This window comes from Odontomachus brunneus, unplaced genomic scaffold (assembly GCF_010583005.1).
Source record: "Odontomachus brunneus isolate Ranch 3 - 2012 unplaced genomic scaffold, Obru_v1 Obru_scaffold_008, whole genome shotgun sequence".
Taxonomy (NCBI): Eukaryota; Metazoa; Arthropoda; class Insecta; order Hymenoptera; family Formicidae; genus Odontomachus; species Odontomachus brunneus.
In genome coordinates, this window is record NW_022639458.1 from 1,608,750 (window position 1) to 1,635,810 (window position 27,061).

The 27,061-nt window shown below is 44.5% G+C and overlaps 1 protein-coding gene across 6 annotated transcripts in view; it reads left to right on the forward strand.

Annotated features, from left to right (window-relative positions):
* Positions 1-27,061, forward strand: part of LOC116854145 (POU domain, class 6, transcription factor 2) — a 158,176-nt gene that overhangs the window by 8,125 nt on the left and 122,990 nt on the right. For 4 of the 6 annotated variants that reach the window (XM_032835769.1, XM_032835771.1, XM_032835772.1 and 1 more), the window contains exons 2-3: positions 3,439-3,655; positions 8,448-8,743. In XM_032835769.1, coding sequence (XP_032691660.1) covers positions 3,607-3,655; positions 8,448-8,743 — 345 coding nt within the window. In that variant the 5' untranslated portion in view covers positions 3,439-3,606. The remainder of the gene's footprint in view (positions 1-3,438; positions 3,656-8,447; positions 8,744-27,061) is intronic. The other 2 variants (XM_032835770.1, XM_032835774.1) reach the window with 2 other exon arrangements.

Below are 27,061 nucleotides of genomic sequence, written 5' to 3' on the forward strand. Positions count from 1 at the left end.
AAAATAGTGCAAAAGCACATGTCGAAAAAACACTTTATCGCGTTCCATTTTTCACAAAGCAAAAGAAATTGTTGTTTAGGAAAATAATTGTGTATGCTGACTGAATGTTATCGAGAAATGTCGAAATTAATCACAAACTACCTGTTTCGTTAGTAATGACTACTAGAACTGTTTGCATTGCCATCTAACATTTGCGGGCGGAAACTAAGTTAAGGTCCTAATATATCGAGCCGTGTAACAAGTAATTGCGGATTTTTCAGATAAAATAAAACGACTGTATTTTTATGTTGTTGTAATTTGATAAAACAATATGGGGGAAAATTGCCAAAATTCTATCGGTTTCCTAAATCATACATCATCAATCGTACTTGATTTTTTAAAATATATGTAGCACGCACAAAGTAAGACATAAACTGAAATTTTTTTAATTCTATTTTTTATTGTTCATTTATTTTTTCATTTTTATCGTATTAAATGTCGTTCATTTTTATCATATTAAATGTCGTTCATGCTCAATAATAATAAAAAAAGTGATAAAGTATAATTTAGGAGGCCAGTACGATTTCGGCAATTCCTCTCTATATGTAATTTTTTTATTTATAGTCTTCTGCCATCTTTCGCATAAACTGATGCTTAAAATTATAACAATAAAAAAATATGATCGTTACATCTTATCTGGAAAATCAAAAATTACTTATTGCACAATCCAGTAATGTGCGAACTACAAGATACAAAATTGGGAGAAGACTTCTTTGTTCTCAGAGGAACAAAGTTGTTTTACTTTCTGGCGAAGAACCGTTCATTACTTTAGTCGTGTAACAAATACATCAGAAATTAATTCGCCTCTTAATAACGGAACAGCTCGCAGGACCGAACGGTAGCGCGCATCGTTCCGCGAATAATCGAGAGCACTTGTGATGAAACGGTTAGTACGCTCATAAGAAGGAGAAAAAGGGGTCCAATGAACCGAGCGGCACGTTTTTGGGCCAGATGTTAATTCCGACGACTCAGCGTGAGCCACGAAGGCGGTTTAGTACGTAAATACATCTTCAGCGGGGGGTGCCATTATAATGGGCATGTGCGGTTAAAGTTCTATTTGTGGTAATTCGGAGTTTAATGCACTCGGGGCTCTGATTTAGCCGGCGAGCTGACACTTTTTTTATCCGGCGAAACCCCAACGACGCTGGCGCCGTAAAACATGAAATATTCTTCCTGCGCCTACGGAGGATTCACATTGCAGGAGAAGCTATTACGCGTTCGCGCCTGGTGTGCCAAGTTTCCAGCGTTAAAGTGACAGTTTTTATCGAATTCGTGAGGCGCAATGTGGTCAGAATACTGTTCCTTGAATAAAACAGAGCAATCGCATTTCTGATTAAAGTGACACGGGTGAATATAGAGACACTCGTCACAGCGCCCGCGCGTCACAAGCTTTTCGCGTATACAATTTTATTTTCGTACGCTGAACTCATTCCTGTGCACAGGATTAGCCTTCGATTACCGTCGTCTCGAAAAAGAATCTCCTCGGAATAATGCAAAATGTTTGGCAGCGCGAGAATTTCGACAAGGGCGTAAAATATTGCGTCTTGGGTAACGCGCGCTGATGCCGAACCCGTTCGGCGCCGATTTATGGGCACTCTCGCGCGCTCTCCGGTGCGCGCGTTACGCGCTCACGCGCACGCTCTTACGCACTCACGCTCACGCGCACACACACACACACACACACATACACGCGGAAAGCGGAGCGGCGGTCTCGACGCCTCGGCGTTCGCACAGTCGCATTAACGACGCGCTGTTCAGTTTAATCCTTGCGTTTCGTGACTCGGGACAAAGCCCCTCGGATTTCTGACAGAATGGTATCGCACGAAACGGCCATTACCTTAGCCGATATGCCTATGTATGTAGGCGAGTTAAAGGTCGATGCGAATTAACCAACACGGATGCGGCGGTGGATTCTTTGTACGCTCGCCTTAATTATGCCTGCTCGTGCCGGCGAGACGAGGCCGGCGTACAGAAGGGTGGCATGAGGCGGTTTAATCTATCGCGCGCTTATTATTTTGCATTTACTGCTCGATCGTAGCAAACCGGCGCGGCGCGACGCGGCGCGGTGCGGCGGCGGGGCACCGGCATCGGGTAATCCGGATCGACCGTATACGAGCACGTTCACGACGCGCTCGAGTTTCTTTCCTACTTCTCTTTAGCGTTAATGCTCGGTTAGATGCCATAAAGCCGCAATTATGCGTTGCCATTAGGGCGACCGCTCGATTACGGGATCGTGCGGAGAAAAAAGAGAAGAAAAAATGGAGAGCCCGGCAAGGACAATATCGCGATGGGCGGTTGCCAACTGGTCCCGCTGGGATCGTTTTATCGGCAGTGTTTTAAGTAGGAGGGTTGCCCACACGCTTATATTCACCTTGTTGTTCGGCCTACACCGAATCGAGAACCATCGGGCCCCCTCCTTTATCCGATTTTCAATAAGTCCAATCCATTATCCGTTCGTTATTCCGGTCGGGACGAGTTATCGGCGAGGTGGACTCCCGAACGAGGTCGCGATCAGCCCACGTCGAGAAACGACGGGCTTTGGAAACGTCAATTCGCAGCTCGCGGCGAATAGATTCGTACCAGGAAATCGAACGCGAGCATCGTCAGCGGCTACGAAGAAACGGTCAGTGGTTCGGCTGCAAGCGCGGCCATATGGCGATTATCCGCGCCCAGTTATTTATAGCCACGACTTGAGCACCGCACGGGGCACCCCAAACACGCAGCGCCGCGATCTGCGCGTCGCGCCGCGAAATGGACCGGGCCTAGAATTCTAAAACCGCCGTCTTGACGGTCGGGAGAATCGGCCTCGTAAATCGCAATCGCCTTGGAGCTCCAGCGCCTAGGTGGTTTATACACACCTCCATAGCCCCGAGCGGCGTTGTACCAAGAGAGGAGAATGCCGGCGTTACGTAGAAACTAGCTGCTGGCCAGAGGCGCCCGGTTGTTTCTAAACCCACCTTATCTACTGGCCCCTATAATAAGCCGCGATCTGAGACCGTATATCCCCGCCCGCACACGCTCCGAGAAGCCCGCCCGTGAATACGCACACACAACCACACGGACGACCCAGCACCAACACTCGTATTGCCGCACTAGGTAGCTACCCGCAATCCTTGGACGCGTATACGGCGCGGTATAGGCCATGGAGCGCTTGCAATTACAAGCTGGTCAACATATAATTATCCCCAATGACCATAAATTACCGGATTTTTATGCGCAACATTCTTAATTACCCTTTGAATTAACATCAATCAACCCCTTAATTGCACGCTGCCGCTGACGCTGCCTCCACGTTGTCGTCGTCATCATCGTCGTCGTCGTCGTCGTCGTCGCCGTCGTCGTCGCCATCGTCGTCGTCGTCGTCGTCGTCGTCGTCGTCATCTTTGTCGTCGATGTCAGCTATAGGACTATAATGCAAAATCGCGATGCGTGCCGCGGGCTAAGAAGACGACGCGGAAGAAGGACGCGGCTTGACTGGCGTGAGAAAAAGGGACAGGGAGAAATGTAAGGGAACAGGACAAAATCAGGAAACGGCGGGTGTCGCCTGAAGGCAAACCCGGAGGGTGGATGGATGAGTGGACTTGGACACTGCTTGGAAAGATCTTCTCCTCGCGCGGTAGGTACGGGAACACGTCGCGTCTCAACGGACGACAGCGTCGCGCGTAATTCGCGGGTTTTAATTGCCTCCGGAGGTCTTCGAGTGATTCTCATATCAATCGCTTTGGCGTATTAATCGCGCGTCCTATCGCACGGATTTTCTATTCAGTGAGTGGTTATTCCCGAAGAGAAGTTGCGGGATACCGAGATGGCGGCCGGCAAATAAGGGGACCGTAGTAGTGATGTCGTAGAATGAAATTTATTCTGTCTATTCTGAAAGATACACCTCGATCATGTCAAGAGGAAGAGAGAGAGAGAGAGAGAGAGAGAGAAAGAGAGAGAGAGAGAGAGAAAAGAGCAATTTGGAAACGTAAAAGTATATAAAATCTCGAGCCTAAATTTTAGCCCTACTTTCGACCTGAACTTTCTAACGTCTGCCTGACTAGTAATTTATCCCATGGTTCTGATCAGATTGAGCTCAATCAATTATCTGGTAGAAGATGATATTATCACGTTCTGATAAGTTATGTAACGGTAATCAGGATTTTACTAATAATAAGGATTATTAACGATTCGAACTTTATAAATAATTAGTGGTAACTTTATATAAATCAGATAACTGATTGGGATCAAACTGATGAGGACCATGGGATGAATTTCTAATTAAGTGTATATTCTTAAGCATCAGTATATATGTATGTTTAATATACATGAAAATTAAAGTTTTATTTAAATGATAGAAAACACACAAAATTTCACTTGTAGGTTCTAAAGACGACTTTTCGACAAAATTTGTGGGTTAAGGAGGATCAAAAGAAGTTGATATAGGCTTCGATATAGCATCAAACTAGATGTGAAAAGAAACATTGAAGTCGAAACTAGGATCAAACCTTCGATTCAAAATTCCGCGTCCAAAAAACCCAGATGGAAATTTAACCTTACTTTTAACTCTTATACTTTCTAATACTTGTATATTCTGAAAGATCAGAAGTATAAGTGTATGTTTAATACACATGGAAACTAGAGTCCTATTTAACGTCCCTAAGTGATAGAAAATGCACAAAATGCCACTTTCAAGTTCTAAAAAAGACTTCTCGGGAAAGCTGTAGGTCAAATCAAAGAAGATTGACTTCAAAGTATATCAAAGTAGATCTTAAGTAGTATTTGATGGTCAAGAGCAGGATCAAAAATTTGACCTGAAATGGAAATGTTGCCGAAATGTAGAATGCCTCGCGGTCGAATTTGTACATCGAATACTACCAGAAGAACCCTTGGGGTAGACTCTGCCCTTTTGCAAAAGATTTATACGATCACGATCGTGAAGAGCGCATTTTTTCGAGGTCGCACGACGAAGGTACCAATTTTCAGACACGGTCGGCTGTGGTGACGTTTGAACGATCGCGCTATAATCAGTCGCGATATCTTCGTCCGGTTAAGAATTCCTCTTCTATTTCACGAATCACGAACCGTGAGGGCGATGCGATACGCTAATGAAACCGCACTCTCATTAAAGCATCCAAATCGACGATACTAATTGGCTAGCTTTCGGAATACCCGGCATTAGACCTCAGAACGCGATATAATAATCGCTGCGGACGAATTCGGTTTGGACAGCCGGTGGTTAAAGCGTCTAGTAATTTCACGGGCGCAGCCCTAGAGCGATTAATATGATTCCGACGGAAATTAATGACTGCAAACGGAAAAAAGATGGGCTGCATACAATCCGCTCGGATGGCGCGTCCTTATAGGGCGGAAAAGACGTTCGGGAATTAAACACTCCGTGATTTTTGCGAAAGAACCCTCGCGCCACCGCTAGGCTCGAATTCCTGCGATCGGCGATTGGGCGCGTTCACAGAGAGAACGTTTTGCTTTTCTCCTTTCGCGATGTATAGTGCTCGCGAATCGAATTACCGTACGATAATTTGACTTTTTGAGACGGACATTGGACGAGAATTCACCGTCAACTCGTTTATTGCCATTTGCTCCCATGACACAAAAATTGAGTAATATTTATTAACCAGTTTAATTAGTGACAAAGCTTCTTTTCATTGTGTGATGCGCAAATTGATGCCTCGCAGTGATGATCGACATGATCTTTTTAACTGATCACAGCCATTGCATTTCGCTACATACTGTCGATACATTCCGCCATTTTAATTGATTTCAAGCAAATATGCACTCAACAAAATTTAATTTCATCCTTAACAAAATTCTCTTATATATAACCTCAAGAAGTAAGGTTTCTTCTAAAGCCAAAAGGAAAATAAGCACAACATTCTTAAAGTTAGAGGAATTTCGTTTCTTATCTGCAATACAAATCTTGCTTGTCGCGTCTTTTGTATCGTACGTAAGAGAGCGTTCTATTTCAAGTAAATATATTTCTCTTGATTCAAAGGATGGAAAAAGTTAGATTTCCGGTTAACAGTCTACTTTATCAGAAAAAGAATACTCTTTGAGTAAAAGTTTTCGCTAGAACTAGAGTTCTTTATTTTCATATGATAGAGTATTTTCTCTTACTGGTTTTAAAAAAATTCCCTTGAGACTAAATTATAAGATTCTGCTAAGTATAATTTTAGGTATGGCGGATGTTAGAATAAATAATATCCTCCTTCGAAAATGAGCTATTCTATTATTGCTATGCAAAATGAAAAATGGAAAAGAAAGGAAATATGGAAATTTTTTTCGTTAACTCCCCGTTAACAAGAGTGATAAAAAAATAAATTTTACCGTGATTATTTTACTGTCAAGTATTTTTGCGGTTGTATCAAATTCTTAGTATTTAAAGTAACCGATGGCAAGAGCAGAAAACACTACGGCAAAATAATGCGTGAGCAGGTGGACAATGTAGTTCGTGCCCAAAGATAAATCTTACTCACTTTTTTCACTTCATGGTCCAAGAGGCCATAATATAAATCACTTTAGATTCAAAGCCATAGCGCGATCGGCGACAGTCTGCGTATTCGTCGAAAAAGAGGCGTGTTCCTCTAAATCTCGTCCGATCATCCTGGCGCGACGTCCCGAGGAGCTGCCTCGCGACACCGTCGAACGAACTCGAGTTATCGTGCGATGACGGACACGTATCAGGATACCCGTATTTTGTAGAAGTAGGCGACATTAACATCGGAGTTTGCACTTGTGAGCGGTCTATTTGGTATCCAACGACCTGACGCCTTTATTATAAACACGCCGCCGTTTTAAAGCATGGCATCAAATATTTTTACGACGGCCATTATAAAACGCCTTTTATGAGGAACAAAGTAGCTCGCAGGCAGAAGGTGTTTTCTCGCCCTTTGACAATAATTTGTCCAGAATAACCGGCTCGTTTCACTGCCGGCCCTCCCCCTCCCCCCACGCCCGGGCTTCCGCTCGATGATCCATCCAGCCGTTCGTCATAGGCGCGCAGCTTTTAAAAAGTAAAGCGCTGGACTCGGGCCAGCGCAAAAATAGAAGCAGATGTTATTAGTTGCGTTCACCAAGTATACGACGGCGGCCGCGGCGCGACGAAGCGGGCGGCTGCGGTGGCGGCGGCGGCGGCGGCGGCGGCGGCGGCGGCGGTGGCGTCGGCGACGACGGCGGAGGTACTGGAGGGAGAAGACGTGAACAGAGAGCGGCGAGGGAACCCGACTCGGCGTGTCCAGACGGCAGCGATTTCATTGCCCTTGAATTCTTACTAACTGAACGCTTAGATAAAAATAATTAGGCGGATAAACGCGGGATGCCTGCGGACCAGCGTGCGTTGCGCCAGCGATTTTATTCTCGAACCCTTCTCCTCCCTCTCCTTGTCTTCCTTATCCTTGGCGCTTCCCCCGCATCGCAGCGCGCGCCTTCTACCCGATGCGATGCGCCGACCAAATGTTTTTGCTTTGAAGTCGGAAGATGAACGGGTCTCCTCCTAATTTCCAGTGTGTCTGCATTCTTAACAGCTGCACGCGCTGCCGTTCGATACGGCTGGCGCGGCATCGCACGTCGCCACACCGGTTTAATTAGTAACATGTTTATATATTATATAGGGGTAGCAGAGGGTGTCGTTTCTCTTTTTTCTGATTTAATCCTTAAAAAACTAGATTGATACAAATTGGTTTCAATCACTGGAAAAAGTCCTATATTTCTCTATTCTATCATACTATCCAGAGAGAATTTTGTAGTTAAAATTATTACTTTGAGAATTTTGTAATCGAGGAATAAATCAACATTCTATAGTAATTAATTATTTTCTCACTTTATATTACATTTATTATTTTGTATGTGTCACTTATATTTTAGAAATTGAAATGTGCCATTCTAACAATTGCTACATCTACAGCAAAATTTACTTTGTTCCTTAGCAAGACAGAATTTAGTGAACGTCTATTCCTACTTTACTAAAATCATAAGAAATTCAAAAGAATTTATATGAGAAAAAACTATAATATTCTCTTCGTACTTTAAAGTATTTTTTTTTTTAACAAGGACTATGCTTTCCTTAAAGAAAAAAGTAAACTCAAGTAAGGCTATCTTGTTTCTTCCAGTGCAATTTATCCTCGCGCAACGCGCGGATTATTGCTCAACGGCTGTTTCTCGGCGCGTATCAAACTGAAATTTGCACAAACACACTCGCGGCGCTGATCTATGCGTTTCCGTATTTATAAGATGACGTCAGTCCGAAAGTACAAGATCGCCGTATTACCGTGTCGCAATCGTTTCGCGTTATTGACGATCGAACACCGCGAATTATATTCGCGCCATAATGGGATTGCGTCGTGCCGGAGGCTGCGCGGCGGCGGTGCGCCAGCTATTAGAACGGTCCTCTGAGAGTTTTGGTCGATTTGCAGATTACGAGTCCCCGGGATGCAAGGCTGACATGGCGGAGGGTTCGGCCGAGGAGGAACAGAGCAGTACCGCTGCGCCCGCTTCCCCGCCAGCTGATCTTCGCACTCTGAACACCCAATTGTCGCCGCCTTATCACCACCAGCCCCATCTCCAGCCTCGTCTTCAGCATCTGCAGCATTCCAACATGCTGGCGACCGCCGTACCGCCCCGGCACAGCCACAGTATGCTGTCTCATCAGGTGAAAGCGGAGGCAGAGCTGGACGCCCCCTGCGATGTGCCATTGAATCTCAAGAGCGAGGTAAGCGCACAAATCTCTCTCTCTCTCTCTCTCTCTCTCTCTGTTTCTCTCCCTCCCTTCTCCTTCTCTGTTCCTTTCTATTTCTCTTCTCCTTCTCTCTTTCTCTTTCTCTCTCTATCATTGATTATTGATATCGGAAATCGGCTAACTGCTTTCGATTGTTCGTTCCCAATAAGTTTTGCCCGCGGGTGGTTACGCCTTGGCGGTGCCAAAGACTGATATCGCGGACGTTGAATTCTAACTCGCACTCCTCGCGAGAACACGCGAGCGAAAACGAAGGATGCAAAGCCGCTTGGGCGTGATATTATATTTCAGCTTGAGCGCGGTTAATTACTTCGCAAGATGCCGATGGGCTACTTATGCCAGTTAGTCATCTCGAGCGACCGCTCTACTTACTCGTTTGGATGAAGCAATAAAGTGTACGACGGACGACGCGATAGTCATACTCGTTACCGGCGGTTTTGTGTGTCAATGACAACCAATTGTACGGTTAAGTAGCTATGCCACGCCACATCTCAACCTAAATCGGCCAATGGTCCCTCTGACCTGTATACGCGATTAACATAGAAAACAAAGCGTGTCGGACGGCGACTTCTATGCAAGGGGATAAAGCGGTCGACGCTATGATATCTCGTTTGTCGCGCCGGAGCTTGCGCAATACGTCTTCTTCCATATAATCTATACGGAGAAAAAAGTTTGGTTGTATTAACATGAAATGTGGTTGTAATGAACGAAGCAATGTATTTTGGTCAAAGAAAATAGAAGAATCAAAATTCAGTCATAAAAAGTGCAGAAATTCTGTGGCTTTTAACCAAAACGCGTTGATTCGTTCGTTACAACCGAACTTCACATTAATACAATCAAATTTTTTTTCCGGCGAAACTTTCGGGGAAAATAAAGTACAGTAAAAAAAAATAAAGTTTATTGATACTCTAGGTTCCAACAAATCCTTGAAGTTTACAATATGTTATGATAAGAAAATCCGCCTGTCAAGTCAGATGGTGTAAAAAGAAAATTTAATAAAACCAAAATGATAACCAAATAAAATTATAAATCCGAATCGTTAGCATAAGCTACATAGATTTCAACGCAATCGCATGATTTTAACACTTAAATCAAATGAAAAACAATTGCTAAAATCATAAGTACAAAGTACAAATTTGTATATGCCTTTAAGAAGAATAAGTACGCCTGTACTGCATTGAACCGAAGAGAACTAAGAGAGAAAGAGAAAGAGACGTTTGTTTCGTAATACGCTGATTTTTGGCGACGATCAGAGATGATCGAGCAACAAACAAACGGCGATGCCGAGCGGGTTCGCGAGAGCGATTACGCAATGTTCGCGTACTCACATAACGCGACGTAACGTCTCGTTCTCCTTGTTACCAGAAATTGGCATAGAGGCTGCACCCGTTACGGCGAAAGCCGTGGGAAAATCGGCGAGGTAGAATGGCAAAGTTTCTAACGGTCCGTGCAACGGTACGCGATCCTCTTTGCACAAACGACATTTGCCTAAGCATTGCGCGAAAGACTTCCGCGTTCCGCGGACTCTAGGATAAAATAACCACCACCGTGCCGTCGGCTCGCCCCTCAATCATGGCCCTGTTCGATTAGCAATTTTCAGCGCGCAGAGAAATCACTCGCCAATATATTAGGCGCAAGCAGATCCACTTTGATTGCACCGTCCATTATGATTACACCGCTGCTAACGTTGCGTGAATTTATTGATATTTGTAACGCGCAGCTTGCCGCGCGAGCGTGAAGAAACGCAGTAACAAGATTCGCGGTAGAGATTACAAGGGACCTCTTCGATTAGCGAGATTGCGGACGAGGTGAGCAAAAACTTATTAATGAAACCGATAAGTTTGTTGTTAATTATTTTTCATGTAGTGAAATTAGTTGTAAGTGGTGGCACGGTAGTTGAAAGTCGTTAGAATGAGGCGGTAAAGTATTACGAGGAGAATCCTGACTTTTCTCTCTCTCTCTCTCTGTCTCTCTCTCCCTCTTTCAGTCTACGATCGTAAAGCGGAAAATATTTGCACGTACTTTACGTACTAGCTTCGATGAACAGGGACCAGTTTTGTCGATGCTTGCACATCAGACTAGCCTGTAGGGAAACTTCAGCAAACAAGCGGCTAGGGATTACTAGTCGTCAAACGTGTCTACTTTCCTTTTAGGACAATTAACTCTCACTTATTGCCAATACGTTCCCCGCGAAATCGCTTCTTATTAGCTTCAAGGTCCACGTTTGTTTTTGCATTGCGGGCGAATCTAGCGCGTCGAAGAATGTCACGGCCAACACAGTGGACGACACAACGAGCGTGCGTCGCGAGTTGAGGATTTCTGGTGTCACGCGAAAAGCAGTTGATTGATAATGATACAATTAATCGCACTGCTGACCCATCGCCGCACGAGTTTTAATTGCGAGAGAACGCGAGCCACGTGGCCGTATTGTTCGCGCAAAGAATTAGACTCTACGAAGAATTCGACAATGACGCCAATTAAGCGGCAAAGGAGAACAACCGCGCGAACTAGACGCGACGACAGCCGGACACTAGACTCTCGAAAACGGCAGTCTCGTCCCGTTGGCTCGTTGTCCCTGTCCATCCATTACACTATTATCCCCTCGGCAAACACAGGATCCACGCCGGACTCCACGCACGGACTTAATGCTCGACGCGCGCGTCTGAGAAGGGAGCGTGCAATTTACGCGCAAAAGAACGAGGACGTTTTTATCCCGCGCTCGGCGCAAAAAGAAAAGATCGCGCTGCCGGTGTACCTAGCAGGACGCGAATAATAATGCCCGTCCGTGTTTCTGCGGTGAGACGAGCGCCGACGAGAAATAGAAATCCTCCTCCTCGACGACAACGACGACGACAACGACGCGATCGATCATCGTTTCGATATGGCATCGTGTATTACGTAATTCGTGTACAAGCTTTGTCGAAAAGCTGTCAATTTTCCGGGATGAATCCGGGATGGATGAATCTCGCGCGAAATCAACCGATTTGCCGGTTATTAGCGGAATCATTTTGGCGACGATTTTAACGGAGAGTTTATTCGCGCGGAGTTTCAGTTTCTGCTTGTACTTCCATTTGACGATCATAAACTAAGGAATCTTTGAGCGTATTTTCGACACTTCCCTTAATGCCGTTTCTCTCCAAAGGTTAAGTTACATTGGAAGACTCAGAATGAAGGTGATTGTTAAGAATATTTTTTAGTACAACGGAATAAAGAGCATCTTCAAACGGTAAAAACATTTGTATAGCACGCAATTTGAGCTACTGAAAATGTAACAAGCTCGGGAAATCAAGTGGTCTGTTCTTTTCAGCTGCACTGCTGAACTGGTGCAATAAGTTGGAGTGAGAAAAGATATACTTGTTTCACTTTAACTTATTGCATCAGTTTAGCAGTGCAGCTGAAAAGAACAGACCACAGATCTCAACAATATTACATTTTTAAAGATGGATGATAATTAATCTGGAAATATCGGAATGATAGCTCGAATTACGTACTATACAAATGTTGTAACTATTTAAAGATACTACATTCCGTTGCGCTAAACTATATTCTTGACATTTATCCTTATTCTGGGTCTTCCAAGGCGGCCTTAATCATGGGGAGTCTTTCTTTAGCGACAGGGAAGTAGATACTCAACAACACTAGCAAACACAATAATAATGCAAAGAAGTAAATTTTTAAGATTTTGCAAGATTTTGCATTCAAAAAGTTATTAACGAAGTCATTGAAAAAGATCCATGCTGAAGGAAACGCAAAGAGGCATCGCACGATATATCCTCTCACGTTAAGATTCATCGAGAAGTAGATACAAGAGACTCTGACAAAGAAAATGTGACGCTTCGTCGCTGCCTACCTTTCTCCCCCGCAGCGGATTCGTACAAAAATACGAATATCACGCGACTGCGGGCAAGTGCAAACGGATCAAGCACCCTCTTTACATCCGCGAGAACCGCAGTAATGTGCATCTATATGCAAATATCCGCGTATCTCACGAACACATTTGCGCACCGGAAATCGTTAAACGGCCAACGGATGCGCCGTCACGAATACGCCTCCACTCGTGGCCCCGAAGATTTCGTCGGTCACACGAGAGAAGCCGCCAAACCATCTCCAGCTTCGCCACAGAAGCAGCGACCCTATCCAGAGAGACCCTCTCGAACCCGAAGACGCAAATTTCTCGTAGCTGAATCCGGCACGTTGACCGTCCGATGGATCGATACGCCGTATAACCAGCCTTAAGGCGCATTCCAGCTTGATGGCCACCAGTCCCGGCCGTAAATGCATCTGTCAAGAAAGTGATTGAAGGCAAACGATTCAGGAGAGCCGCGAACGCCCTGGTCCCGCCGATGGATCGGATCTCATTACCTCGGTGGCTCATTTCACCGACTCGATTGCATTCCGATCGAATTTCACAATTATTATGATTATTGTTGCGCCCGAGAGACGACCCGCACACGTCACCTGCGGCGGTCGTCGATTAGAATCCAACGACGGGAAGTCGTCGGCGTGACCGTGCCGTGGCACTTTTGAGATGCCTTGATCAACCGTAAAGAATTCGGTTATCGCGTCGCATTACGATTTTGTTTATGCTCGACGTAACGACGTTCTCGGACCGTGTAATAAGCCAACGACGATGCGGTAGATATCGGCGCGAACCGATCGGCTGCACTTCCCGACACGAGACAAAACATTTTTGATAATGTGACACGGGCCAGTGTAAGCGGATCGCGGCGCCGATCGGCGAGGTCCAGGAGAAGCGAAAAGGGAGATCACGGTCGCGCGGCCATTGAAAAATCCACGGTTTTATGACGCATGATAATGCTTTGCTGTCGCAAAAGATTTAGCTAATAAAAACGAACGTTTGACGAGCGACCGTCCGTAAAGCAACGCGGTCAGAACGACGAGTGCGGTAACGGGAGGGAAAGAGGGGAAATGAAAAAAGGTGAAAGAAGTAAAAAGAGTAAAGCGCCGAGATATTCTATCGCTCGATAGCTCGTCTATTTCTCCCGCTTGGTATTTCGTGGAGTGATGGAATGTTTATCAATAGATTAATCTCGGAGATCGGCCGGGTGGTTCCGCGTCGTCGCCGGGTAGACTCCTCGATTGCGATTAAACATAAAAGTATTATTTCAACCTGGCCCCTCCGCGCGCGTCAGCCATACATTCTCCCAATGTGTACGCCACCCCCATCGCCACACACACACACACACACACACACACACATACGCACGCACTCACACGTACGCGCGCACCTACTCGCGCAACCGATAGATCGGGCATTTTTCCATTAGATTGGAACTTGATTAAATTGAAAATCTGTCAATTTAGGAAAAAGCATCCGACAGCTTATATTGACGGTGGACATTATACGCGGTGGCCAACGAGGCAGAACTCGTTGGCCTGACAACTAGCGGAGATATAAAACCCATCGTCGCGACGATGGACCCGGGATGCGCGCCGAGCTGTTTACTTTTTGCTTCCTTTTGCGCCCTTGTAAAATTAATTGCCGGACGCTCTTTGAGGGTGACGCTCGCTTTCGCCGTTCCACCGATCGCGGAAATTTGCTCACGGTGTCATTCGTTCAATCTCTACCCTGATGCGATTCCGACGCAACGCTCTCTCGCTCCCTCTCTCTCCCTCTCTCTCTCTCTCTCTCTCTCTGTCTCTCTTTCTTCCTCCTTCTCTTTCTCTATAATTCCCTTCCTCGTGTCCTCCCTCCGCTCCCGTCGCGACACAGCCGCTGACGAGTTTTTGTAACAAACGCATTTATCGCGTACGCTTTTAAAGGAATAATGCGGTTTAAACGGATTTAATTCGCTCGCGGATATGCCGTCAAGCGATCAAACGAAACGATCGCCGTGCGCATCCTGCGGCCAAGGAGGAAACGCGTTTCTTCGTGGTCATTTAACGCGCGTTACGTGAGTCGCGTGTAGCGCAGCTCGCGCACCTAATCACAACTACTGCGGACGCACGTACGCTGCGTTACGTTACGTTGCATTACGTTAGGTTACGTCCTAGCGGCTCTCAGTCGATACTGATTTAACTGCGGATCGTCTTCTCTTAACGAGATTCTGAGAATTCATCTAGAAAACATTGATTAAAAGCCTGATCCTCTGACGCGACCCGGCTGCGCTCCGCGAGCGCGTCCAACCGTTGCCCCGGTATCGTGAGAAAATCTCACGTGATCTTCCCCGATGCTGCGGCGCGACGTGCACAATTCGTTCCCCGTCGCGGGAGGATCGTTATTTTTCAGCGTTGTCATTCTTTCCCCTCGCCGCTGTTTCGTTTTAATCGCATTCGTCTCATCAGCGCTCGCCGCCGTGCCGCTCGTCGATATTCGCTCGGCGACATTATCCCCGATATCGGTACTTGCGCTAACTCGCGGTTTTCGTTTTACCTTTGGCGAAACACGCACGGACTCCACGAAGGAGGCCAGGGATAGCCTGTCCCTAAATCGAAATAATCCGGGTAGAACGAGGCGGATAACATTATCTCGGCTGATTTAAAACAGTATCTTGCGACGAGCAACGCTAAGCACAACGGAAACGTAATTGCAATTCGTTTAGTCGTATATGGTGCCATTGTCCGAAACCAGTTCGATGTTCGTCGCGCGATGGAGAACGTATTGCGCTCACGATAAGATGCCGCGTGATCGTGTCGGATATATTTAATTGAAAATGCAGCCTAGCCTATAACGATAATGCTTCGGTAAGATTCCATAGCGCCTCGGTCATTATTAAGAGCGCTTTAAGCACGCTGAATGAATCGCTCTCCTTATTATAGCTCGCGCGTAATACGCTAATGCAATGTCGCGATTAAGTGCGCGAACGAGAAGAATTGCCCGCTCGGTCGCTAAACGGTTTGCATATTTTTTGTCATATGGAACTTTGCAGCGCTTTATTACAATTCAGAAAGGGAGCACATAGAAAAACGTAAACAGTAAAACTTAGACAGTAAGCAAACTGACCAACCACAGTCGATCATTCCCCTCATGGTTCAAGAATAATTGATTGTGATTGGTCAATTTTCTTATTGCTTTAAGTCTCAGTGCTTACGTTTTCTTGTGTGTCATGGCTCTAAGAGCTGATATGCATGCGCAATAAACCGTTATGACAGCAGCCAATGCAGAGTCGCAATACAGAGTGTGACAATAAGAATTTATAAAGAAGAGTTTATTCTTAAGTAAGAGAATATTATTTAAGTAATGGTTATTTATTTTATAAAATAAGATAACGTGACAATGTGTTGAGTGAACGTCAGCAGTGATAATTTTGGCAACATAAAGTATTGCAATTTCAATTAATAAAAAGTGTGCAAACCATTTTGCAAGCATAAATCTCCAACGCAGTAAAGCGAGATCATTGTTCTTGTATTATGGGAAAATTTCTAAGTACCACCTAAGACTTGGAGGAAGCGATAAATTTGTGACAAGTTCAATTTCACATATAAAGATTCTGGCCCCTCGCTATAGAATCTTAACTGTTGACGAAAGAACGCGTGCTTAAAATTCTTGTGTGCTATTTTTAAATAAAAAGATATTTGTATGAGAGAATATTTCAGATTGTCTGAACATACTTGTGAAATGGTCCGAAAACTATTCTTTTCCCTTGACAGTCAATAAATAGTTGTAAAATTAATATGAAATAAAACCTTTCTCTTTAACCTCTACCTTTTCTCATGACCATGTCACATTAATGTTAGAATTAAAAATTAAAACTAGAAACTGCTTTATTGTATATATAAATTAAGTCTGAGCAACAATTAACATGAATACAAAAAGTAATACTGACGGTATTAAGGTATAAAATGTTATAATAAAATGTTGTTGACGGTAAGCTGTTTATTGGCTGATGAGAGATGAGGATAGTTTTCGGGGCACTTTTCAAATAAGCTCAAGCGATCTGTAGAGTTCTTCCACTCAAGTATCTTTTTATTTGAAAAAGACACGCAAGAATTTTCAGCACGCCATTTCCCGCCTCTGATGTCACGATTCAATATGGTTGAGTATCCAGGAGCTTTAAGATTTTGGTGACTATCGAGATTAAGATTTCCTCCCGATCGAAAGTATACACGATTCCGTGGTGGAAAACTGAATTCTACACGTAACTGACAGCGGAAACACCATAGAACTTTACATTCGCCATTGCCACGTCGGGAGGAAGTTTAACCGTATCTCGCGAGTGTCCAGACGGAGCTTGATTAAAGGCGATCGCGGGGCGGGAAGAACCGCGGATAAGTCAGAGCGTAATCGCGTACCGGGACACGGCCTTTTAAAGTAGGAAACTCGCCGGAAACTACCGGCCGCACGGCACGGAGAACTCCCCGGTGCGGTGCCAAATAACAATGTTGGATCTCATAAACAAGGAGACAAGACAAATACCCGCCTGGACGGCGGTTCCTAGGGCGCGGAGTGGACAGAGTCCGTTCCGCCGCCCACCCATCCCTCCGGGGATGGGAGACTCTGCTGGTAATTTCACGGTGTCTTGCATCCCTGAGCCACCCCCTTCGTTGCACCTCTTGCCACGCGAAACATCCACGTAACGCCACGCGATACGTTAACCGCATGCGTCCGATATGCATTCGCATTATGATCAGCGATCGTGCTTTGATCAAACATCGCCCTCGTATCGGATTTTTGTCAGTCGCTTTCGAACGATAGTGATTGTAAGTTTTATATTCGGAGAAATTTGTTTTCTTCCATCATTCGTATAATTTATAATACAATGTGTAATCTAATTTTTAACGAAATGTTATTGAATCAGAGATTGGGTTCCCGATAATATTTCAAATATATCTCGTTAAGATATTTTGTATATCATCTATAAAGATAAAAGAGAGAAGCTACTAATACTAATTCGAACACAATGATGTAACGACATGAGACATGGCGCGCGCGATTTGTGTGAAGCGTGGCGAGAGAGCTTTATCTTGGAACAAGTACACGACACGATGTCTAGCGGGGAAGAAGGAGGAGGAGGAGGGTCACTGGGATTTGTGCGAATGGCCGACGACTTAATTGATCGAGGGCCATAAGCGAATTAGGGATGACCAATGTTCCACGTGTGGAGCTCAGGAATATGGTTGGGGGAAGACGCCGAGTTAATTCAATTCGAGGAGGCTGAGGAGGGTTTTGGGACGTCTCTCGCGAGACGTAAATTTGCGTACGTACCCCGCGTGAGCACTCCGCGCGCGCACCCTTTTCCTCACGGACGACGGACACTCCAACAAATTGCATCGACGCCTTGGAACTGGCCGTTCCTTCCTTCCTTCCTTCCTTCCTTCCTTCCTTCCTTCCTTCATTCCTTCCTTCCTGCCTGCCTGCGTGTCTGCCTGCCTGCCTGCCTGCCTGCCTGCCTGCCTGCCTGCCTGCCTACCTACTTCTACCCTTTTTTTCTCGTTTCGTTACTACGCGGCCGCGAATCATAAATCAAATTATACGTTGAGTGAGATTAGATTTCTGTTTGGCCATGCTCGAGTTCACGAGCAGTGGATTCGACGAGGGTAAGGACTGCTGCGGTGGAAACCTTCACCCTTCCTATCTTCTACCACCACCCCCTCTCAACCCACCCCGGCGTGCCTCAGTGCTGCCTGGCGATGGTGCTGGTAGTGCTGCACTACGAGGTCCAACATTAGTTAACGATTAATCAAGGCGCTTGTAGCTCAACATATATCATTAAACTAGTTAGCGAAGTAGGGTCGGCCAAGTGTGCTGACCACTGGCTACACCACCCACCGCCCCATTCTCTCTCTCTCTCTCTGTCTCTGTCTATCTCTCTCTCTCTCTCTCACTCTACTGGCCGGCCCTGACCGAACCCCTTCACCGAGCCCCCCTCCGTCGACTTGCTCGCGGGGCCGATCCAACCCTCTGGCGACGTGCTCACGTACCGAATGGAACTCTTAGAGACTCCAGAAGCGAGTTCGAGCTCGTCCCTGATGTTTCGTCCGTTTCTGGCGTGTGCCAATTGCTCGTTAAAGCGCGGTAACGGGAAACACTCGGTCGTAGAGTCGAGGAGAGGGAAGAGGAGGGGAGGAGGTATTAGACTTTGACTCGCTAATGTCAGAATGAGTTCCCGGTCCGTCCGAGATGTTGATAAGACGCGCGGCTTTCGCGAAAAATACTCGGTCGTACGATTGAATCGCGTACGATTGAATAATAATGTCGCGAGGACGAATTCAAAGAGATTGATGAGCTCGTTTTAATCAAATATTCGGCACGCCGCTACCCAGAATCTCTCGTGGACCCCTCGCGAAGCTCTTTGTCTCTCCCTCTGCCTCTCTTCTCTTGTCGACTGACCTCTTCCCGGATCTCTTCGCTTTCTCATATCCCTGCCTACGCTTCGTCTCTTCCAGTTTTAACCATCGGGAGACGGCCGCATAGTCTCCCGTGTGCCCGCGGGCGCCCCTTATAAATCCTGCAGGACTCCTGCAGGCACTAATGTACGACTGTTTGCGGGTATAACTTGGCCCCGACACGAAGGATAGGGGATGGTGTTTCCAGTACATGCTAAGCCGGGGCTAAAGGCCCGCTAGACCGAGCCATTCCTCACTGCCCTACAGACTTACACCTCCGCCCCCGTGTGCTTGTCTTTGCTTCTTATCCCTAAGCAAATGTGGTCACCGTGAGGAGGGCGCAGGGATTTATTGATGGATTTACGACCTTGATGTTTGGATCTTGGAGTAAGACGAATGGAATCTTGAATCTTCGCGGCCCGTCATACATGTTTAAACTTTGCCGCACGGTGTCTCGGAAAGAACGCCAGTGACTTCCCTTTGTCACATATTTTACTAAATTTAAACAATTTATTCGATATTCTATCACACTTTTATACGAATAACGGAATAAAGGTCTGCACTTTTATACGAATAACGGAATAAAGGTCTGTACTTTTATACGAATAACGGAACTGTGAATATACTAATAGATCTACTTTTGCGAAAAATGAAAGAGAAGATGAAAGACGATATAAGCTATCGATAACAAGAATTTACTCGATATCTCTCGCAAGCAAGTATTATTCAAACAAAGCGGACGAGCGAGCGAGAAATGATTTATGCCGTAGAATCGTCCAGTTCGTTTGATGACCTACGAAAGATACCATCCGCAGATTATCGACATTTCGCGATGGAGCAGAAATCCGAAGGGGCCAGACACATTAATACCGTCGCAGGGAATCACTTGGCAAAGTTATTTGACCACCACTGTTCATCCTGGGAGATGGTATTAAATCCCCACCCCTTCCACCACCCTATACCCACTTCCAGTGGTCCGGACAGACTTGTACCAAGGACCAGAGCGAGCTAGGCACCAGTGTCCGGCGGTGTCGTCGGCAAACGTTTGCTCGACAAACAAACTCAACTCCCGTCCCTGCTTCACCATTGCGCGACTCTGTTTTACTATATAAATGAGATGGTCACCCTAAGTACAGGGTTGAAAGGGATGATACTGCACGAGTGTGCGTCGCGTCGGTACCACCCAGTCGCTCTTCAGAGGCAGGACTGTCACTGTCGATCCTTCGTCTGTGGACAAGGACCTTGTTCGAAGGGACGGAAGACGAATGATAAGAAATAGATTTGTTGGCATCGAAGGCGGTCGCTATGCACCTTTATGCAATCGTAAAATTTCGACGTATTGAATTCGATCCAAAAGTATTGTCCGTGTAATTGCAAAGTACTGACAATAAAAGGAAAAATTTAGCTCGGAAATTCCGAGCTTGATGTTAATAAAACAGAATGCGAGCGATAAGTATCCCTTTGGACTTGCAACATTTCAATCAAAATTCAACATTAGGAGATAAATAGTGGAATTAATTTGTGAATTAGCTTCGTTATCGCGTCCGAATCCATTTATGGTTGTTGCAGAGTGTTCGTTACGTAACAGAGAACAAATATGGAAACAATCTTCGTGCCTGGAGGATGAATTTCATTGCGAAGTTAGTGACCGTTCGGCTGCCCAAGAATAATATAATCCTCCGGTGTGCGCCGAGACTACTCTGTATTAATGTTTGCCCCGATATCTGTAAACAGGCATTACCTGTATCTCCGGACCGAGGTGTAACTATCCGCTGGGCGAGCTCATGGTAGATTTGAACGTTAGCCCGCCACAGGGATTAGAAACTTCCTACGGCGAGGTCACCGTGCATACTGTTTGCGTTTCTCTATCGGTGCCTTGCGGAAAGGAAAAGAGGAATACGGTGGCCGGTACGATCTCCGGCTGGTCCGCTGGTTCTGCGGAAGTAACAGACGTTAGTGGCTAAAATAATAACGAGCGCCAGCTAAAGAAATTTCACGCGCCACGCACAAATCTGGTGTTTCGCCCTTTCATGCGTTTGGGGGCTGATAATTAGCCGGATCGTCGACAAAATTCGATAATTTCACCCCTCTGCGTGAATACGAGCGGCAATAATATCCGTTTACGTGCGAATTTCCGTTTTGGACGATGCGTTTAACCCGCGAGCACACAACACGACAAGACGTAACGATACAGAGCACGCAACGGGGAAATAATACTCGGGACGATCGATAAGGTCGTAGTGGCAAAAATCATCCGTTAAACAAGTGTATATAGGTGTGTTTGCGACCGATATCTGTAAACAGGCATTATCTGTATCTCCGGACCGAGGTGTAACTATCCGCTGGGCGAGCTCATGGTAGATTTAAACGTTAGCCTGCTACAGGGATTAAGATACACCTGTATACAGGTGTATACAAGATGTTTGACGAGATTATCAAAAACGTGTGTACACACAGGTAGAGGAAAAATTTCTCTACCTTTTCTCAAAAATCCCTCTATTTTAAAAAAATTTCTCTATTATTTTTCTGATCTAATTACATAAAATTTCGAGATCTTAATGGAAAATGATGACGTAGACAAATCAATACGTGGTATAAGCTCTGCCTCATCGAAAATGGCTGAGGCGTGAGTGCTTCCTACACGCAGATGTATCATCTAAAATAAAGACAGCTAATGTCGTTGCTACTAAAGCTAAATTTATTAGCTATTTAAATTTACATTCTATTTGAAAAATTCGCCTTTACGCAAGTGGTATTCGAACCAGAAACTTTAGATTGTGAGTTGTCTACTTTACAGGCTATGCCATTTTTCCAATTGATAGGTCTGTTATATATTATTTACATATGATATAACGCGCAATTATATAAATTTCGAACAATATATATATATATATATATATATATATAAAACATTATATATAAAATTTTGATATCACAAAAAATACAATTCAGTTAAAAATTGTTTCTCGCAATTTTCTTGTTAATTTAATTAAAACTATAGATAAGATCTGTTAGTTTCTACTTACAGGTTAATAATAACATGCTTCTTAGAGGTGTTTGACGATATAATACTCGTGTGTAAGAAGTGGTAGTACAAGCTCCATAAGGTTAATTCCTTACAGAGTTGAATGCTCAATTCACGCTTGTAAGATATTTAGAAATAACTACCACTTTCTCAGCTACTTGTACAAATGTGCCCTTCTAATTTCAGCTAATAAATTTGTATCTCACAGCGAATGCATTTTATCCGTGATACTCAACTCGTAGCAATGACAGCAAAATGATTAGCCTTTTAGCTAAGTCTGAGATAGTTACTGAGATTTAGTTGATATTATTATGTCATTTTTTGCGTTAGTAACAGTGGCTATCGGATGATACCTGAAGGCATAATAATGATGCGAGTAACTTATATTGATTAGATGATTGATTTTCGACGTATTGTGTGTCGTATGTGTGTCGTTAAGAAACAATGGTAAATCTCAGCCATTGTTGACGAAATTTTACGAAACTTTAATTGTTTGAGAAACAGTAGAGGAATTTTTTATTCAGTTTGGCCTAATCTATTCACGCACGTGCTTTTGACAATCTTACGCTCTGTAGATAGCGTTGTGCGGACGGGAGCGCTCGCAAGAATTCATAAACGAACGATAACACACCGCTGAGCGATGACACACTGGCATTACCGTAGATGACAGAGTGGCCGGTTTTGTTCGCGCGCGTGCGTGTTACGCGTGCGTATACGTGGACAGACGGCGGTTAACTGACGCGGCATATTTACATTGTGTGGCGGTGCAATTAAGCCTCGTATCCGGCATCAAGCGTAGGAAATTCCGTGCGGACTAACACCTTGCTCCCTGCATTCACGCGGGCTGCCTGCATCCTGCCGTCCTCTTCCTCCTCCTCCTCCTACTAACGCCGAGCATGAGGACGACACATACGATACGTGTCCGAAACTTGTACACCGCTCTTCCTCTTTTATGGCATACACATTCTAAGAAAATGCAGGTTGCCCGAGCACTCGCCATTGTACCATGAGTGTGAGAGATCATCTCGGACGCGATGCGTTCGAAGTTGATTTTCATATTTTTTTTCAGCACATTCGAGAAATTATGCAAAAAATTACAACGTATATAAAGTATGAAATTAAAGGAAATCCGAATACACGCGTAACATGCCGCTACGAAATTTACCGTGCGTGTTGGCATTAAACGAAAATTAAAAAATTATTGATTACGGATAGCCGTTTATACGTGCGTCGAGTAGCGCGAACTGCGAAGTAACGAGAAACTAAAAGTATTTTAATTTTATATATTTATTGTGTGTTAGTTCTCTAGAGTACTAATATTCATCGTATATGATGAGACATGGAATGAGCGAAAAATCGTCACATCGTTGTCACATTTTATGTAGCTCATTAAATGATTTATCTCATATGTGTCGTTTAATTATACGTTTTCAGAATCAGGTCAATTTTTCGATAGTAGTCACGAGGCGATAAATAAGCGCGGAATCGTAGGCAAACCGGATCTAGTTGGCCATGTGTTTTATTTATGCATTTATCGTGAGGCAAACAGTGGAAACGAAATCGCAAAATGTTTCTTTTAGAACATTTTTCTATGAGTTTCTCTCTCTCCCTCTCTCATTAAAATTAGAATAATATTACAATTAAAAATAGAAAACAAGTGATTTTTAGAAGCAGTTAAATAAATGTTCAAGTGTCCCGAAATTTCGTATTAATATTCTCCATCGTGAATGAATAAACTCAAGTGAGATATTATTAGCTAGAATGAAGTTTCTTAGTGTGTACGATACACTATTTCGGATAACAAAAAAAGAAAATTCATTCATGAAATGACTGAAATTGTGTATACGAACAGATGAGGTAAAGTTAGCTATTTAAGGGCTGACAGATTTATAAGGGGTGACTTCTTATCAGGATGCATCTTCAAGATACATATTTTATATATAGCCATCTTCTATTCCGAGTTATTAGCTAACTTGCCCTGTAACCGAGGCAAATTGTTTACGTTGTCGACGTTATGTATTTCGGTTACAGAAAAAATTACAAAAAACAAAATACACAATTTACAGGATCGTTATGGCCATAAAAACAGAAAAAAATTATCTCTATCATGTTTGTATAATCAATTACAACAATTAGTTATCTGAGAAGTTGAAACTTTGAAAAATGTGTTATCTAACTCTGGTCTTCCCCACGTTATGCGTTAAATGCGCGACTTCGATCGTGGAATATCGATCCGTTCTTCCCGTCCATACTGCCGAGAGTATAACTGTTTCTACGGCTCGTAAGGGAATTCCGCAGGCTGCTTTGAATCGGGCAGCAATCGCTCGGGGTAACGTTTCAGGGAATCGTTAGAGTACCCTCGATGCGAACGCATCCTGCGGACGATTGTCCTCTCGGGTGCGTACAAGATGGTCGATCACTCGCTGAGAATGGGAGTTTAGACTCGTTCTACGAGTATTATAATAAGGAACTTCATTGACTGTCGACATCGTGGTATTCGGACCTCTGACGTAATGTGCTAATTGAAGCGTTTCGCGGAACGCGCTACGGAGACGCGCATTCGTCACAAGAAGAATCAAAAGCGTGTAAAATCATCGTCACAAACGAATGGCGATTAATGCTGACATATAATTCAATAAAAACTATAAAGTATAAAAAATGTTAAATATGTGTTCGGCAAGCTAAAAACTTTATTAACTATGCGAATTAAAGTGAAATTTTTAAAAGTATCGATCAACATGACGTTTTATATGTTTTAAGGTTTAACTAATGGCTCACACGGATAATTTTGGCGAACTCTACGAGAACATTCTTCTTTCTATATTTCATTTTCCCTTTTTTTTTATTTAAGAACGACTACGAACTGCCGTATATGTGTAAATAATTGCCGTCTCTGACGAAGTGCCAGGTGTAGCGGCATGAAAATAATTTGCGCAAACGATCAATATCTATTCGAGCCCTGTACTTCACGGGTTGTTAGCGTTTATCGCGACGGAAGAAGCGCAAGAAGCGCGAGCAGCTTCTACCTGATAATCACCGCCATCTCTTGTCAACCGCGACTTATCAAGTCTCGCTATCACGCATCGCGGTGCGTTTGTCGTTAAGCCGGCCGCCAACATTTTGTAATTGATTGAAGCAAAATACAGTCGTGCAAGGTAGGCAGGCCAGGCAATCGGGGGACAGCGAGATCCAGTAAGTCAAATTTTCCCGTCAAGCGACGGCCGTTCGTCCGTGTACATGACGTTTTAATAACGGTTCGTGAGCGATTGAAAATGTCAATCTACTCCGCTTTTGCGGAGAGCGTGCGTGTAAACGCGTGCACTACATACGTGATGCGTGCAGAACGCTCGTCGAAGGTTCGTATCTATTAACTGTCATCGTTTGAGAGTCGCGCGTTCGAGCTCACGTGTTCATTTAACGCCCCGCGAATGCCAAGACGTTTTTCTTCCCAACCATAAGTGCCGCGCACCTGTTTTTCGATATTATCTTCTGCAATCGATATTAGAAGGGATTTTATCGGCACACCAACTCGGTATCGTGCCGGTCGGACTCGCGCGCCGTGCGAGCCAATCGAGCGGACAATATTTAATATACGATCAATTTTTTCAATTTTGGGCCGGATCGTAACGTATCCCGTTTCCCCGTAAAATTTTTTTTATAAAATACGTAATTATTTTATATTGCAATAAAAGAGATTTTTTGCCGAGATAAAAAGTAATAAAAAATTTCATATTAATTTTTAAACACGGAGCGCAAATTTTTCATCGGAACACACAGAAACAAGGGTTATCCGCTGATTCCGGTTTAGATACATTTATATATTATGCAGTATGTAATTACTTTCCGATAGAGGAGATTTTTTTCCAAGATAAAAAAAATAATAAAAATTTGTATTAATATTCGCACAATGGATTCCCGTAGCGCGATTTATACCGCTGACCATTTCAAGATACGGTCAGGACGTAATTACGAAATTACACACTTTTTTCTTTTCGCGATATAATGGAATTGTTTCCCCGAGGTTTCGTGTTTAAACGGTAGTTACGATGCGGTCGCGACGTTTCAGGTATCGGAAGACCGCGTTTCGAATAATTCCGAATTGACGACTCGCGATGCCTTTTTTCGCTTTATATGAGAAAGTAGACAAAGCAAAGGAAATTCATTAGTCGGAAATTAATCACGATTAGCGCAGGCCGGCCGTAGCTGCTGCAGCCGAACCTAAGAAACTAAAATCGGACTCGTAGTCGGCCTCTGGCTGTCTCACGTTTCGGTAATCAATTGTTCTCAACGACGCCGGTCAGAAAACGACGATATCCGAAACAATGGAGACGTAACTGCAAGCGAGAGAAAGAGAGATAGATAGATACAGATAGAGAGAGAGAGAGAGAGAGAGAGAGAGAGAGAGAGAGGCAGTATCGTCCGCGCGAGTTTATCTAGTTAGTTCTATCTTTTATTAGCATCCCGTAGAAGCTATTTCGTAGCCCTTTCTCTATCGCCTAACCTATCCAGGCAGTTTCTGCCGGAGTCTCGGCCGTTCCGTAGTCGAGCAGGAGTACCAGAAGTGCGTATTTACGAGCGTTCCCGTCCATAAAGCAACCTCGCGCCTGATTTTGATACATTCTCCACTCCGAGCACTATCTCACGCGCGAATACGACCTACGTAGCCATACACTTGGGATTTATGGTGATGCTGGAGCGCGTAAGCGATAGTTTTGTTTTGTATTCCATGTACTTGGAGCAAACCCGCGCGGCAGCCCTCCCTTTTTTTCGCGATCCTCGAAAATTCCGCGGATTCCCGGGGCCGTTTGACGAACGAAGGGAAGGGAAGAACGGATAACGTGGCAATGCGTATCGCCCAAGTGCGAACGAAATTAAATTCACGTCGATGCTATTTTACGTCTCTTTCTACTACCTCTCTTCCTCTTTCACTCTCTCTCTCTCTCTCTCTCTCTCTCTCTCTCTCTCTCTCTCTCTCTCTCTCT